Source organism: Gordionus sp. m RMFG-2023, chromosome 2 (genome assembly GCF_954871325.1).
Source record: "Gordionus sp. m RMFG-2023 chromosome 2, tfGorSpeb1-WG-v2, whole genome shotgun sequence".
NCBI lineage: Eukaryota > Metazoa > Nematomorpha > Gordioida > Chordodea > Parachordodidae > Gordionus > Gordionus sp. m RMFG-2023.
In genome coordinates, this window is record NC_088776.1 from 38,788,029 (window position 1) to 38,802,611 (window position 14,583).

Sequence of the window (14,583 nt, forward strand, 5' to 3'; positions counted from 1 at the left end):
TTTATTTTTTAATATAGATAATATTGCTCATACTCGAATTCATAACTCTAGCTCAAAATTCGAGTTTATGATTCGATTTCATGACTCGATTTTATAACTAAAATTTAGAAACAGTTTACAACTCAAGTTCACGGCTGAAGTTCTGAACTAAGTTAGTCGACTAAATAATGGATACCAATTCTGAGTCGGAGTCGAATAAACTCGACGATTTGCTAACATCTATTCTATAATATTTATTATATTTTATTTATTTTAAAAGGTTATGATATTCAACGTTATTTGAAAAATATATTTGTCATACAATAATATAACGTATTTATATTTAAAAGGTCAAGCTAGTAAGCTACTGATATTAATATGTTAAAATATGAAATTTAGAATAACGTTTTATTATTGATATAATGCCAGTATAAAATTTATAATCTATACGAATTTCTTGAATGTTATTAAATGATTGACTTAAAATATGGCTTATGTCATCCCATTTTATGGTTGGCGCAGTATTCTATTTAAACTAATATGGTTCATTCTCAAATTAATGAAGAACAGGAAAGATTTCTGAATGAAGCTCTTACTAACGTTAAATCACAGGCATCGCAAATGAAAAACTGCTTCGTAAATATTTATCAATTATAATATATTTTAGTTTATTAGGATAAATCAAAATTGATGGATGGGCTTAAATTTTGTTCAACAATGTTGAACGAATTAAGAACATCAGATTTATCACCAAAGAGCTATTATGCTCTGTGTAAGTTACATATTATTAGTGAGTATTTATTTATTAAATTATATTTAGATATGTCAGTTGTTGATGAATTAAGATATCTAGAAGGTTTTCTGATAGAAGAAGTCAAAAAAAATATCAAAATAACAGATATATACGAATTGGTTCAGTATGCTGGCAATATTGTGCCTAGATTGTAAAATATGAATATATTTTATTAATTTATTATGTGTCTAGAAATTGAAATACAAAATAGAATTGATGATCAACTATTAATAAATATTTAATCATTAATATAACTAATTTGTAGAATATGATTTGAAACTCAGAAAGAATAAATATGTTAAAATTGTTTTATTCAGAAGAATTAGTGTTTTAAATTTAATCCCATAAGAATTTAGTAATTAGTTTAAAATTGCTAAAATTATAATGATATTTAAAATTTGGATAATGATTTTATCAAATAATAAATTATAGTAATCAATTCATATTTTATGTTTCTTTAGATATAAATTTAAAATCAAATTTTTAATTGTTTGGAAATTACCAGATATTAATAAGTGTTAAAAAATTTTTTGTATTGGGGCTGCAGATAGAACATTTTTTTAAAGGCTGGGCATCTAAAAAGTCAGATAGAACACTCCAATTCTGGACCCATAATACATGAACAATGATGATACTTGTATATTTATTTTATAAATATTTAGTAACTTTTATTTTGTTGCCTTCAATCATTCTTATAAAAATTATTAATATACTTACTGAATAAAAATTATTTCTTTTTGAGATTGAAGAAAGGTTGAAAAATATTTTCTGAAATATAAATAAAATAATTTATTTTCCCACTATGAAATAAAATGTTTTATTATAAACAAAAAATTTAAACTTATATTTATATACAATATACATTAGTTAATCTAAATTTATTACTTTAGATATTTGTTAATAACAGTTGGTGTTGTATATATCAAAACTCTTCCAATAAACACACTTGACAATAAACAAACTAACAATGTTGTTAATAAAAAGGCAGAAATAATTAGAGATTTAGTTGAAATGTGTAGAGGAGTGCAACATCCTTTAAGAGGCCTATTTTTACGATATTATCTACTTCAATCACTAAGAAATTCTCTCCCAGATAATAAACCAATGTCTATACTTAATCTTGATAAAAATAATATTGTTTCACCTAGAGAAAATTCTTATAAAACACAAACTCAAAAAGACAGCACACACTTTGTAGAAAATGACTTGAAAAAGGATGCTGACAATATTATTGACAATGGTATTAATATCGAATATAACATCGTAAACAACACGAATGGGTATACTATTTTTTTATAATATCTTTCCTTTCTCTAATTTCATTCAAGATCAATATATACTAGTGCTGTAAAAGTTACTTCAAAAAAGAAACACGTTCCTTGGTATGTCTAAAAAATAAACGTGTTATTTTTATTCATTACAAAATAAGTTACTCATTAATTAACTATTATAGCCAATTTTTTTTTCTTCCCCTATATATATATATATGTTGAATTCCATATCAAATCAACAAAAAAAAGTCGATTTTCAACCTGACCCTCTTCAATTTTTCTTAAATTTTGTATACTGGTAGTATATACTATAACTAAGAAAAAAATGAAAATTTTGCCTTCCAACACTGTTTACCTGCTAAGATATGGCCGTTTAAAGCTCGGAAAATGGTACATTTTTGACAAAATGCACCTCATTCATTTTCAATTATCTCGAGAATTAAATATGTTAGAAAAATAATTTAAATTTTATTTGTAGCTTAATAAAAGTTCTTTAAAATGACATAAAAATAAATATGATGTGTAAAACAGAAAATGGCTATAGAAAAAAGGGTATTTATTTTTTCAAAATTTTCTGTAGATAGATATCACACTGCTTTATATTTGTACAAAATCCTAGACTGGGATAAACATGGGTTTAGGAGTTATCACTCTTTATATGGCTAAAATTGAACAAATTGAACATTAATATCATCATATTTTAATTTAATGAATAGTTATGAAATAATGTTAATTTAAAAATTATGTCTAAATGATAGTGTTGTAGCTGCTGAAAAAAAGATGAAATAAATTTAATATAATATACTAAATGTCAATCATTTTATGACATGAAGAATTAATTTTCCTTTGGGGAAGAAGGAAGAAGGGGGGGGATTAGAAGATGCCAGCTGTGCAAGAACAATGAATTTTGGGATTGGAACTATTTTTATGAATATGAAACATTTGTAAATTATTTTGATGTGAACATAAATAAAATATGGTATAACATGAAATTAAACAATGTGGTTGTCCTAGTTGGTAATGTTTATTTTTGGTATTTATTTAATTATTAGAAAAGGATTGTTTGCAGGCGCGTATGCAGGAATTTGGTCTGGGGGGAGGGGATAATAAATTTTTTTAAGAAATAATATTTTTAATTAAAAATACTAAGCATAAATTTATTAGGATTAATAACTTTTCTAATACACAATTTTAAACTAATGTGAATTAAAAAAATTATATATATAAACCGGCATTTAAATGTGAATCATAAAATATAAAGTGAATATAACCCACGATATGAATCACCTAAATGACCCAAAATTGAAATTTGAATTTTTTGAGCTTTTAAAATATATAAAGTATAAAAAATTTAAATGTTGTAAATATAAATTAATACACAAAAGTTTCTTAGGAATAATTGTATTTTGTATGTTTTGAGCTAATTTTTCAATTATCAATCCTTGCTTGGCGTTAAATGTCTATGAATATTCAAAAGATCCAAATCATTCAATCTACTTTCAGATGTTGTATTTCATAGGTATGTTTTTCACAGACTTGCAGGCCCGGCCCCTGAGCCGGACCGTATTTTAATTTTTTTAAATATACCGGGGCCGGGCTTGTAATTTTTTTTTTTAAAAAACACCCGGGCTGGGCCTGAAAATTTTTTAAGAAAAAATATCCGAGCCGAGTTGTATATTTTAAAACCAAATATTTGAAATCGCCATTATTAGCTATAAATATCAAAAATAAATATAATTTATTTTAAAAAATTTGGGCTAAGCCAGCCAGGCCAGGCCTGAAAATTTTTTTAAAAAAAACCCGGGCCGGAAAAAATTTTAAAATAAAATCTGGGCCTGGTCCTGCAAATGGTACCTCTGCAAGGCTCTGTTATTCTTCTTAAAAAAGTGAATGTTCTCTCATTAGTTTACTAAAGAGCTGCTAATATATATATAACTATTTTAATAATTGGGAGTATAATCTAAAATGTGTTTGAAATAAAAAGCATCCATAGCATTTTTTGGGACTGTATCAACCATAGTTAATCTTTTAATCATAGTTATTCAGCTAATAAGGCATCATAAGATATTTTAACATCTTCATGATAAAAATATAACAAATATTTATATTTTTTTTCTATCACCATATGAAAAAGGTTGGGAGAGGGGACATTTGTTTTATAATACTCTTCTACTGATTCTATATTAATGTTTTGATGATGAGCTTGCTTGCTGCAAGTCGAGGGGGACAAATATTTAACACGTATAGCTCTGCTTTTGACTCAACATTAACAAATAAAATATGAAATTCTTCAACAACACTAGCTCTATTTCCTTGAGTTCTAATAAAATGCTCTCCGCTATTCTCATCTTCTTAATCAAGTCAATGTTATGTTTTTAAAAGTATTACATAAAATAGTTGTATAATTAAATAATACATTCTAATGAGAAAAAAAATTTGGAATAAGTATTGAATCCAATAATTTTCTTGCTTCTGAGGAAATATTTCTTTCAAGCCATTGTGATATTTCAGTAATAGCATTAATAATCAGCTCTTCTAACTCCAAAATAGCTGTTACTGTGGCGGAGACTCGATCTCGTTGGACAAGCTTGCAATTGTTTTCTCCCTATTGGACAAGGAGTTTCAGAGATAATTATTATTTTATTAGAAATTTAGATAAATATTACGCCACTAAAATTTGGAAATAATAGGTAAATTATGCCAAGGAAAACTTGAAATCGAAATTGATTGATAAAATAACTTAGTAGATGAATGTGATAAATAAAATATATATATATATATGTGTATATATGAGATAAGAATAAATATTAACAAATATAAATTAATATTAACAATAATATTTTTGAAAAATATAATCCGGCATCTGCATTTTTTGGCTTTGGGGGGGGGATTTGTCCCCCTGTCCCCCCCCCGCTGCGTACGCGCCTGATTGTTTGGGATTGATAAGTTATATATTTTAAAGGGAAGGGTTGAGAGTAAGGGGCATTTTTCTATAGATAGGCTCTTACTTTTTTTATATTTATAAAATTTGAGAGGTGGCTGGGATAATGAGCTGTTTAAAACTTTAGTTAAATTTTATCTCGAAATTAAAATTACTTGACAAAATAATTTTAAATATTTATTTAGCATAAAATAATTTACCTAAATTGAAATTCAACAATAGTTTTCCCCCATATATTCAAAATTATAGATTATAAAACATTCAAACAATAGATAGCAGTTGATCGAATTACCCTCGAAACATTGACAAAATCGACGAATTTGTAATTCCTCATTTGTTTATAGTATCACGATAATCATTAATTCGAAACATTTTAAAATTCAATTTAAATGTTGGCGAATTCTTAGTTATTGCAGACTTTTCAAAAAATTATGCATTTGTAGTGCAGAACCATGCACAAATATTTAATCAGACCAATAATCAAGCCACTATCAACACTTTTATAATTTATTACCCAACATAATAAAACATGAAAATTTAGTGGTTATATCAGATTGTTTAAAGCACAACGCATGTGCATTTAATTTATTTTAAAAATTTATCGTATTTTTGAAGGAAAGATTTAATAGAGTGGCTAAAATTTATTATTTTTCTGATGGAGCAGTGACCAATATAAAAATAAAAGATTTCATTAATCTCTATAATCATGAAAATATTTTGGGATAAAGGCTGAGTGACATTTTTTAAAACCACAAGGTAAAAGCATGCGACATTTTGGGGGCCGTTATTAAAAACGGTTAGCAGCTCGAGCAAGCTTGCAACGTCCATATGAACATCACATATTGACAACAATACATTTATTTAACTATGCAAGAAATAATATCTTTGGGGTAAATTATATATTTGTGAGCAATAATGAATATATGAACATAGAAAGTCATCTTGAAAGCAGATTTTTGAGAGCAAAGAGAATTTCTGGAGTACAAAGTTCAAAGCTTTTATTACCATAGCATAGACGAAAACAAAAGTCATAATTTATTAAAATTCTTTGGATGATTATAATATATGATATATTTTAATTATAAATTTTTGATTTTTGAGGCAAATAAAGTTATAAATATGTTTAGAATTATTTTGTCAAGCAACTTCGAGACAAAATTTAACTCAAGTGTTAAACAAAGCTCATTATTCCAGCCACTTCTGAAAAATTTTGAGAAAGATAAAAAAAAGTAAGGGCCTGTCATTTAGACATAATTTTTAAATTAACATTATTTCATAACTATTCATTAAATTAAAATATGATAATATTAATGTTAAATTTGTTCAATTGTTCATCCCAACCTAGGATTTTGTCAAATATAAAGCAGTGTGATATCTATCTACAGGAAAAATTTTTGAAAAAAATACCTTTTTTTTCTATGGCCATTTCCGGTTTTATACATCCGGTTTTCGATATTAATAAAATGTCCATCATATTTATTTTTATGTCATTTTAAAGAACTTTTATTAAGCTACAAAATACAATTTAAATTATTTTTCTAACAATTATTTCTCGAGATATTTGAAAATAAATGAGGTGCATTTTGTCAAAAATGTACCATTTTTCCGCGCTTTAAACGACCCTATCTTAGCGGGTAAACAGTGTTGGAAGTAAAATTTCATTTTTTTTCTTAGTTATAGTATATAATACCAGTATACAAAATTTAAGAAAAATTGAAGGGGGTCGGGTTGAAACCTTGGTTGATTTGATAATTCACCATATATAATATAAAATTATGCAAAAAATAATATTTATTAAGATATCTTAAAAATTTGAAATAACGTTTGCGTTATCGTTAATCAAAAGAAAGAAATGCCCTACCCTTACTTGTTACCTTTAGAAAAAGGTAAATGGCGTTCCTTTTTTTCTAAAAAGGTAATGACGTTAGTAACGATGTTACTTTGCAGCACTAATATATTCCTAATGATGAAAAAAACGTTTTGTTTTTTATGCAAAAAAAGAAAATCGGTTTATTACTATATTTCTATCAAAAATATAATGTGTATACCAGAACCCTGTATCGGACCTATCTTTTCATGGGCGGATCTAGTGTTGCGTAATCGGCTAAAAACTACGCCTAAGCCTAAAAATCGGCTAGGCCTAAAAATTGGCTAGGCCTAAAAATTGGCTAAAATAAATTAGTCAAAAATTCTGCATCGATGCCTAGCATTAATTATTATATATTTATTTTAGTAAAACAATTTATTTCATTTATTTATTTTTTTTTTTTTTATTTTTTTTTCTTTAGCTTTCACCTTTTCTGGTGGTAAGCTCCTTCAACATCTCTCTCCACTTTATGTTATTCGTACAATCTCTTTTATCTATTTTATACTTCTTTATATTGGCTCTAACTTTATGGCCCCATTGAAGTTTTGGCCTTCCTCTTTTACGTTTGCCCATCACTTCCAATCTTTCAACTTTATTTCCTATGTAGTTCATAGGCCTTCTCATTGTGTGCCCATACCACCTAAGTCTGTTTACCATTAACTTAGTCTTAATGGGCACTACCTTTAAACTATTTAGTATTCTTGTACTGCGCACCTTATCCTTTCTTGTTACCCCAGCAATCATCCTCAGCATTCTCATCTCCATAGTTTGTAGACTTCTCTCGTCTGATTCTTTGGTTGGCCATGTTTCCGAACTATATAGAATAGTTGGTTGTACTATGGAACTGTAAATTTTTCCCTTTAATTTGTGTGGGATTCTTTTGTCAAATAGCACTCCAGATAAAGATCTCCACTTTAACCACCCTTGATTAATCTTATTCTTTATCTCTTTTTCTATTGTGCCGTTTGTTTGTATAGTGGAGCCCAAATATTTGCAGCTTTCAATTGCGGATATCTGCCAATCATTTATATCAATACTCTCCGTTTCATCTCCTCCTATCACCATATACTCCGTCTTTTCTCTATTTACTTTTAATCCGTGCGTTTCTAGGATATTTATCCAATTCACTAACCTTTCTTTCATTTCATCCTTGGATTCGGCAAGTATCACAATATCATCTGCAAATATCATATTCCACGGGACTGTTTGAGGTATAGACTGTGCTAATACATCTATTACTGTAATGAAGAGAAGTGGGCTGAGAGCCGACCCTTGATGAACTCCTTCGGCTATTGTGAAGCCTGCTGAAGTACCTGTTGTGCTACGGACCATTGTTGTATGTCCCATATACATATCTTCTATTATTCTTATATATTTTTCGGGAACTTTTTTGTGGCGTAGCGCCCACCAGATAAGTTTTCTTGGGATTCTATCGAAGGCCTTTTCTAGATCGAGAAAGACCATGTGTAGCTTTTTGTTCTTTTCCCTGTATTTTTCACTCATTTGCCTAATTGCATGGATAGCATCGGTTGTTGATCTTCCAGGCATAAAGCCAAACTGTGTCTCTCCTATTTCGATTATATCTCTTAATCTTTTTTCTATTATTTTTTCGTATAGTTTTAGACAGTGTGACATTAGTTTTATGCCCCTGTAATTTTGACAATTGTGTGGATCCCCTTTATTTTTGAAGATAGGAACTAGATAGCTCTGCCTCCATTTTTGGGGGACCTCTTCATTTCCAAGTATTTTATTGTACAGATTTGTGAGGAGATGTATTCCATCATCTCCTAGTGCTTTAAGGCTTTCTATTGGAATATCGTCTGGACCCCTAGCTTTGTTGTTTTTCATATGCTTGAGGCATGTAATTATTTCTTGTTCTGTTATAGGTTGTACAAGGTTTTGACAAGGGGAGTGTTCGTCGAGATGCAATATGTGGGAATTAAAGTTGAGAAGCTCCTGAAAATATTCTTTCCATCTATTCATTATTTCTTTTTCCTTTATTATCAATTTCCCATCTTTATTTTTGATTACTTTCGGAGCTCCGTTTATATCCCTAGAGTTCTTTTCTCGCTGTTTGGCTAATCTGTATATTTTATTTTGCCCTTCTTTGGTATGTAGATCTTCGTACATGTCATCGTATGCCATAGATTTGGCCCTAGCCATTGGATTTGTACCATATTTTATAAAGGGCCTTTTTCTCCTGTATAGTGGTTTGTACCTCTTGATTCCACCACCATAGTTCTTTGTGTGATTTGTTGCCTCCTCTTGTCAAGCCTAGCGTCGATTTTGCAGTGTCTATTAATCTGGATGAAAGGTCTGTCCATATTTTTTCACTGACTTGTGAGCAATTTATTGTTTCAATGTTTGCATTGATTGCAAAGGCATCTGTCATTGTTTTTAATTTGCCCCATTTGATGCATGGTTCCAGTTTTATCTTATTTTGAGTGGATTTATTTGAGATTTGTAAATCCATGATTAGTAGCTTGTGTTGCGCGGCGATATCTTCTCCTGGGATGACTTTGCAGTCTATTACATCTTTTAATCTTCTGCGAGAGATTAGCATGTAATCTATCTGTGTTTTCCTAGTACCACTTTCATATGTTATTAAATGACTGTCTTTTTTCCTATAGTAGGTGTTGGTTAAGGCAAGGTCGAAGGCTTGCGCAAATTTCAGTATATGCTCTCCTTCATCATTTCTTTCTCCGTATCCAAAACCACCATGATGATGCCTTTTGTAGCTATCTCTTGCTTTCCCCACATGCGCATTTAAGTCACCACCAATTATGACTAGGTCATCCTTAGGGATTTCCATTACAGCTTCATCAAGGATAGCTCTAAAGTCATCTTTCTCTTCTTCCTTGCAACCCGTTTGAGGAGCATATACTGAAAGGATGTGTAGTATTGATTGACCAATGCAGAGTTTTATCTTCATTAGTCTATCAGAGATCCTGTTGACTTCTACTACTGAAGAGGTTAGGTCTTGGCTGAGGATGATGCCGACACCGTTCCTATTGCTAACAAGTCCATTATAGTACAATTTATACCCATCTCCAATCATCAAAGTTTTTTGTCCTTTCCATTTCGTCTCTTGTATGCACGCTATATCAACTTTTCTCCTGTTCAACATTGATGCCAATTCTCTCGTCTTACCTTTAAGCGTCCCAATATTCAAACTTGCCAGTCTTGTCTTCTTTGCTTTGACCTTTACTTTATTTTTCACAGGATGGAGGTCTACACCCTGCGCGTCGCATGGAGGGAACGCCCTAGCTTTCATATTCATATTTTCATTTGTGTCCTTCATTTTGTTTATTGGACAGGTATCCTTAGCACCCGGCTGTCCAGGCCTGTCGGTGACCGGGGTGTCATCTCTAAGCTCCGAAATTCATCATACCATATGTCTTTACACATCAGTCATCGAAGAAAAACTTGAAAGTTTTTATGGTTCTTACCAGGATTGAACCCGCGTCCTTGTTCATGCTCGTGTTTCCAAGCCTACATCTTACCCATTAGGCCACCCCGGCGATAATTTATTTCATTTATATTTAATGTAAATATTTTATTATTATCAACAAATAAACATGATATGATTTAATATTTTTTATTTATTATATTTTGAAATGAAAATAAATTAATATGCTGCTATTGTAAAAATGTAATATTCTTTTTAATATAATTTATTAGTGATTTTCACAACAAAAATATTCCAAAAACTTTAAAAATAACGATTATGACATTCTATGGTACATCTTTACTTAAACATGTTATCAATACTTCAGTGGCGTATCCAAGATTTTCTTATAGGGGGGGGGAAATTTTTTAGGGGCTTCGCCCCCAAACCCCTTTTACCTGGCCTTCGGCCAGCTTTCCCCCGGCCTTTGGCCGGGTCTTATTTAGCTATTCTATTAAATTATGAATAATTTAATAATAATTATATTTCTATTTTTAACTATTATTTACTAATTCGTGCTTATGGATAGGATATTACAAGCCTCTTTTTTATTATTTCAAGTTAGGTATATTATATTTAATAAAGTTTTTTTTAAATGTTAAGGTTTATTTATATGTAAAGTTGAAATAAAGTGTAATGTCATTTTTTTTATAAAATTTGCTTTAAAAACTAGCCTCAGCTTAAATTCTCATACAATATAAGTAGAATATAATTTTTTTTATTGAAAATACTAATAGTAGTTTAAAATATTGACTAGAAAATAATTAAATTAACAAGTTTTTTTTAACTTCTTATCAAATACAAGATTTTTAATTATTTCGTTTGTCTTTGGAACCAAATCTCCGTGTATATTTAACAGAGCTAACCCATTTAGCCGAGATTCAGTACTTCGTAAATATGTTTTCAACCTTCTCAAGTTGGAAAAAGTCCTTTCATTCGTACATGTTGTAATAGGCAAACATGCAAGAATATAAAACAACTTCGAAATATTAGGAAATTGAGCCAAGGTTTCTTTACACCGATTGAGCGCATCAATAGCATGCTCAGGTAAAATAGCTAAACGTATAAATATTTATATCACAATTCGAATTCACTGATTAAATTTATTTCAGTATCATTCTCATAGGAATAAAATTTTTCTAAATATTTAATTTTACCAATAGTGGCATTAGAAAATGAAGAAGGATCTTTGGGTAATAAAACTTGAAGATTGCTAAAGACTTTTTTATCTAAAACCCGTACTTTTATTTGCTATAAAAAAGTATCTAAGAATGGGATGAAAATGGATATTTTATAATATTCTTCAGTTGAGCCAATATTTATTTTCATCTCAATAATGGCCTAGGTGCTAGACGAGGTTTAATTAGTATTATATCATAAAATTTAGCCTTAGATTCAACGTCTAGATAAATATTATGAAAATATTTATCTACATTCATTCTTATTGTATCTACCTGTTCATGTATATTTTCCGCCAAATCAATAACTTAAACCAAATCTAAATTTGGTTTTTGTAAATTTCTACAAAGTAGTGAGCTAAAAATAATTTATTGATGCAACTAGCAGCAATGATAAACTCTGATTGATCAATTGAATTCAATAATGATATCGCTGCTAACGACACATTACTTTTTTCATGCTCAGCCTTATTTATAAATTATCGTTTGATTTCAATCTCTTTGACTAAATATTTTTCCATTTTATTAATATTTTTGAATAATATGTTGGAAAATTGATATTCAAATATTTGTAAAATTTTGATTGGTGAGGGGGGGCTGGGGGGTGGGGGTAAAATTTTTATTAGCTTAAAATGATATTTATGAAAATAGTCAAATTTGCGATGGGGGGAAGGAATTTCCCCATTTTCCCCCCATTGGTTACGCGCCTGCAATACTTATTTTCATCTATTTTCATCAAAAAACCTTTAAAATAACGATTATTACAATTGTCACTTTTCTACGGTACATCTTCACTAAATTTTTATTTAAACATGTTATCATTACTTATTTTAATTTATTTTCATCAAAAAACTTTAAAAATAACGATTATGACAATTGTCACTTTTCTACGGTACATTTTCACTAAATTTAATTTAAACATGTTATCAATACTTATTTAAACATATTTTCGTCAAAAAAATTAAAAAAACTTTAAAATAACCATTATGACAATTGTCACTTTTCTATGGTACATCTTCACTAAATTTTTATTTAAACATGTTATCAATACTTATTTTAATCTTATTTCGTCAAAAAAAAGAAAACTTTAAAAATAGCGATTATGACAATTGTCACTTTTCTTAGGTACATCTTTACTAAATTTTATTAAAATATGTTATCAATACTTATTTTAACATATATTCGTCAAAAAACTTTAAAAATAACGATTATGACAATTGTCACATTAAAATATTATCCTTAAAAAGATCATATAAAATAACATCAAAAAAGTTTAATATAAATATCCTCATTTAATAAAAAAATAGATAATTTTACAAAATTTATAAAAAAAATATTATAAAAGATTTCACCTAAAAGATGTATTAACAAAGAAGATTGTGAAAATCACTAATAAATTATATTAAAAAGAATATTACATTTTTACAATAGCAGCATATTATTTTTTTTATTAAAAAAAAATCAAATAAATAAATTTATTTTCATTTCAAAATAAAACAATATAAATAAAAAATATTAAATCATATCATGTTTATTTGTTGATAATAATAAAATATTTAAATTAAATATAAATAAAATAAATTATTTTACTAAAATAAATAAATAATAATTAATGCTAGGCATCGATGCAAAATTTTTGACTAATTTATTTTAGCCAATTTTTAGACTAAGCAAAAATTTGTTCAACTAATTTGTTCAGAATTTTTTAAAAAAATTTAAGTCTGATCTGAAATTTTTATTTTAGAAATAAATTCAAAAAAATTAAATGAAATTATTGGACTATTAAAAAAGTCCGATATTTCAAGAAAAGGATAAAAATTATAAGTGCTTAAGAAATATTGTTTTGATGTTCTTCAAAATAATATTTATAATATAAATAAGTTGTACCCAGGTCCGAGTCAGGCCCTAATTAAAATTTTAAAATCAAATTCAGATCAGACTTACTCCAAAAGGATGTTTTTATGCTATAAATCTGACCAATCCAAGTTTTTTTTGAATTAGATTCGTTCAGGATCCTAATACATACCAAAATTTTATATAAAATTTCAATAAATTTAAGAATGCACTTATCAAGTATTTTTATAAACTTTCTTTCATTAAAATATATGTAGCTTATTCAAAAATAAATTGAATTACACAATTAGAGGTCTGCAAAGCCTGACCAGGCCCACTTGGTCCCAATAAGAAATTTTGCACAAGTTGTCCAGTCTATCCCATAATTTTTTTGTAAGGCCCTACCTGTTAAGATGCTACAAAAAGTCTTCCCCGGCCTATTAAATTTTTGCTTGGCTAATTATAATTTTTATAAAACGGAATGGTAGGACTTTGTAGATCTTTTAATAACAATAACATAATTACTCGGAAATTTTAAATAACAGGCTTTGAGGAGCATAATCTTTTAAAAAAAATATTTTGACACTCCACTATATTCCAAAATATTTATTATTCAATTGATATTTTTGATTGGGAACAACTAGAAAATATTTACGGTATTACACAACTTTATGATCCAATATATAATACACCTGACACGTTTTGTTATGTTTTTATAGCATTAATGGATCCGGAGACCGAGAAATGATTACTAAATCAAATCCTAACAATATAATTGATGGGGGTCTGGATGACAACACTAATATCTCAGTAATTGATATCGAAGATGAAGAGAATCATCTAAAAAGCTTCCAAAATTCTAATAATCTAAATAGGGTATCACTTATAACTTACTATTTTTAATCTATATGTGACAAGTTAAAAATTAAAACCTACTTTTCAAGTTAGATTAGCCCAATAAAAATATGTTCAGTCATCAACAGGTCATATTTTTTTCAAGGTCTCATCTTGCCATAACTATTATAAGAAACAGGTTCGAATCTCACTTAAAACAATTTTTCTTTGAGGTATGAAAAGTTCTCATGTTATGTTAAGTACCAATGACAATTTAAAATTAATACTCAACCTGATACAGGAACATAGACTAAGTTTATGGATGGGAATTCAACTGGGTTTCGTTAGATTAGAACTGCAATTTTAATATTCCCAATTTATTAGGTTAACGATATTTTTATCAATACACTATTTATTATTATTTAACCCAACACTTTAT

At 28.3% G+C, this 14,583-nt stretch overlaps 1 protein-coding gene across 2 annotated transcripts in view; it reads left to right on the forward strand.

Moving 5' to 3' along the window:
- Window positions 1-495: 495 nt before the first annotated feature.
- The window catches only part of LOC135923396 (vacuolar protein sorting-associated protein 35-like), a 39,550-nt gene continuing 25,462 nt past the window's right edge, over window positions 496-14,583 (forward strand). The window contains exons 1-6 of one of the 2 annotated variants that reach the window (XM_065458116.1): window positions 496-615; window positions 655-751; window positions 800-923; window positions 1,663-1,878; window positions 1,921-2,052; window positions 14,030-14,186. In XM_065458116.1, coding sequence (XP_065314188.1) covers window positions 520-615; window positions 655-751; window positions 800-923; window positions 1,663-1,878; window positions 1,921-2,052; window positions 14,030-14,186 — 822 coding nt within the window. In that variant the 5' untranslated portion in view covers window positions 496-519. Of the gene's footprint in view, window positions 616-654; window positions 752-799; window positions 924-1,662; window positions 2,053-14,029; window positions 14,187-14,583 lie in introns of both variants that reach the window. The other variant, XM_065458115.1, reaches the window with a different exon arrangement.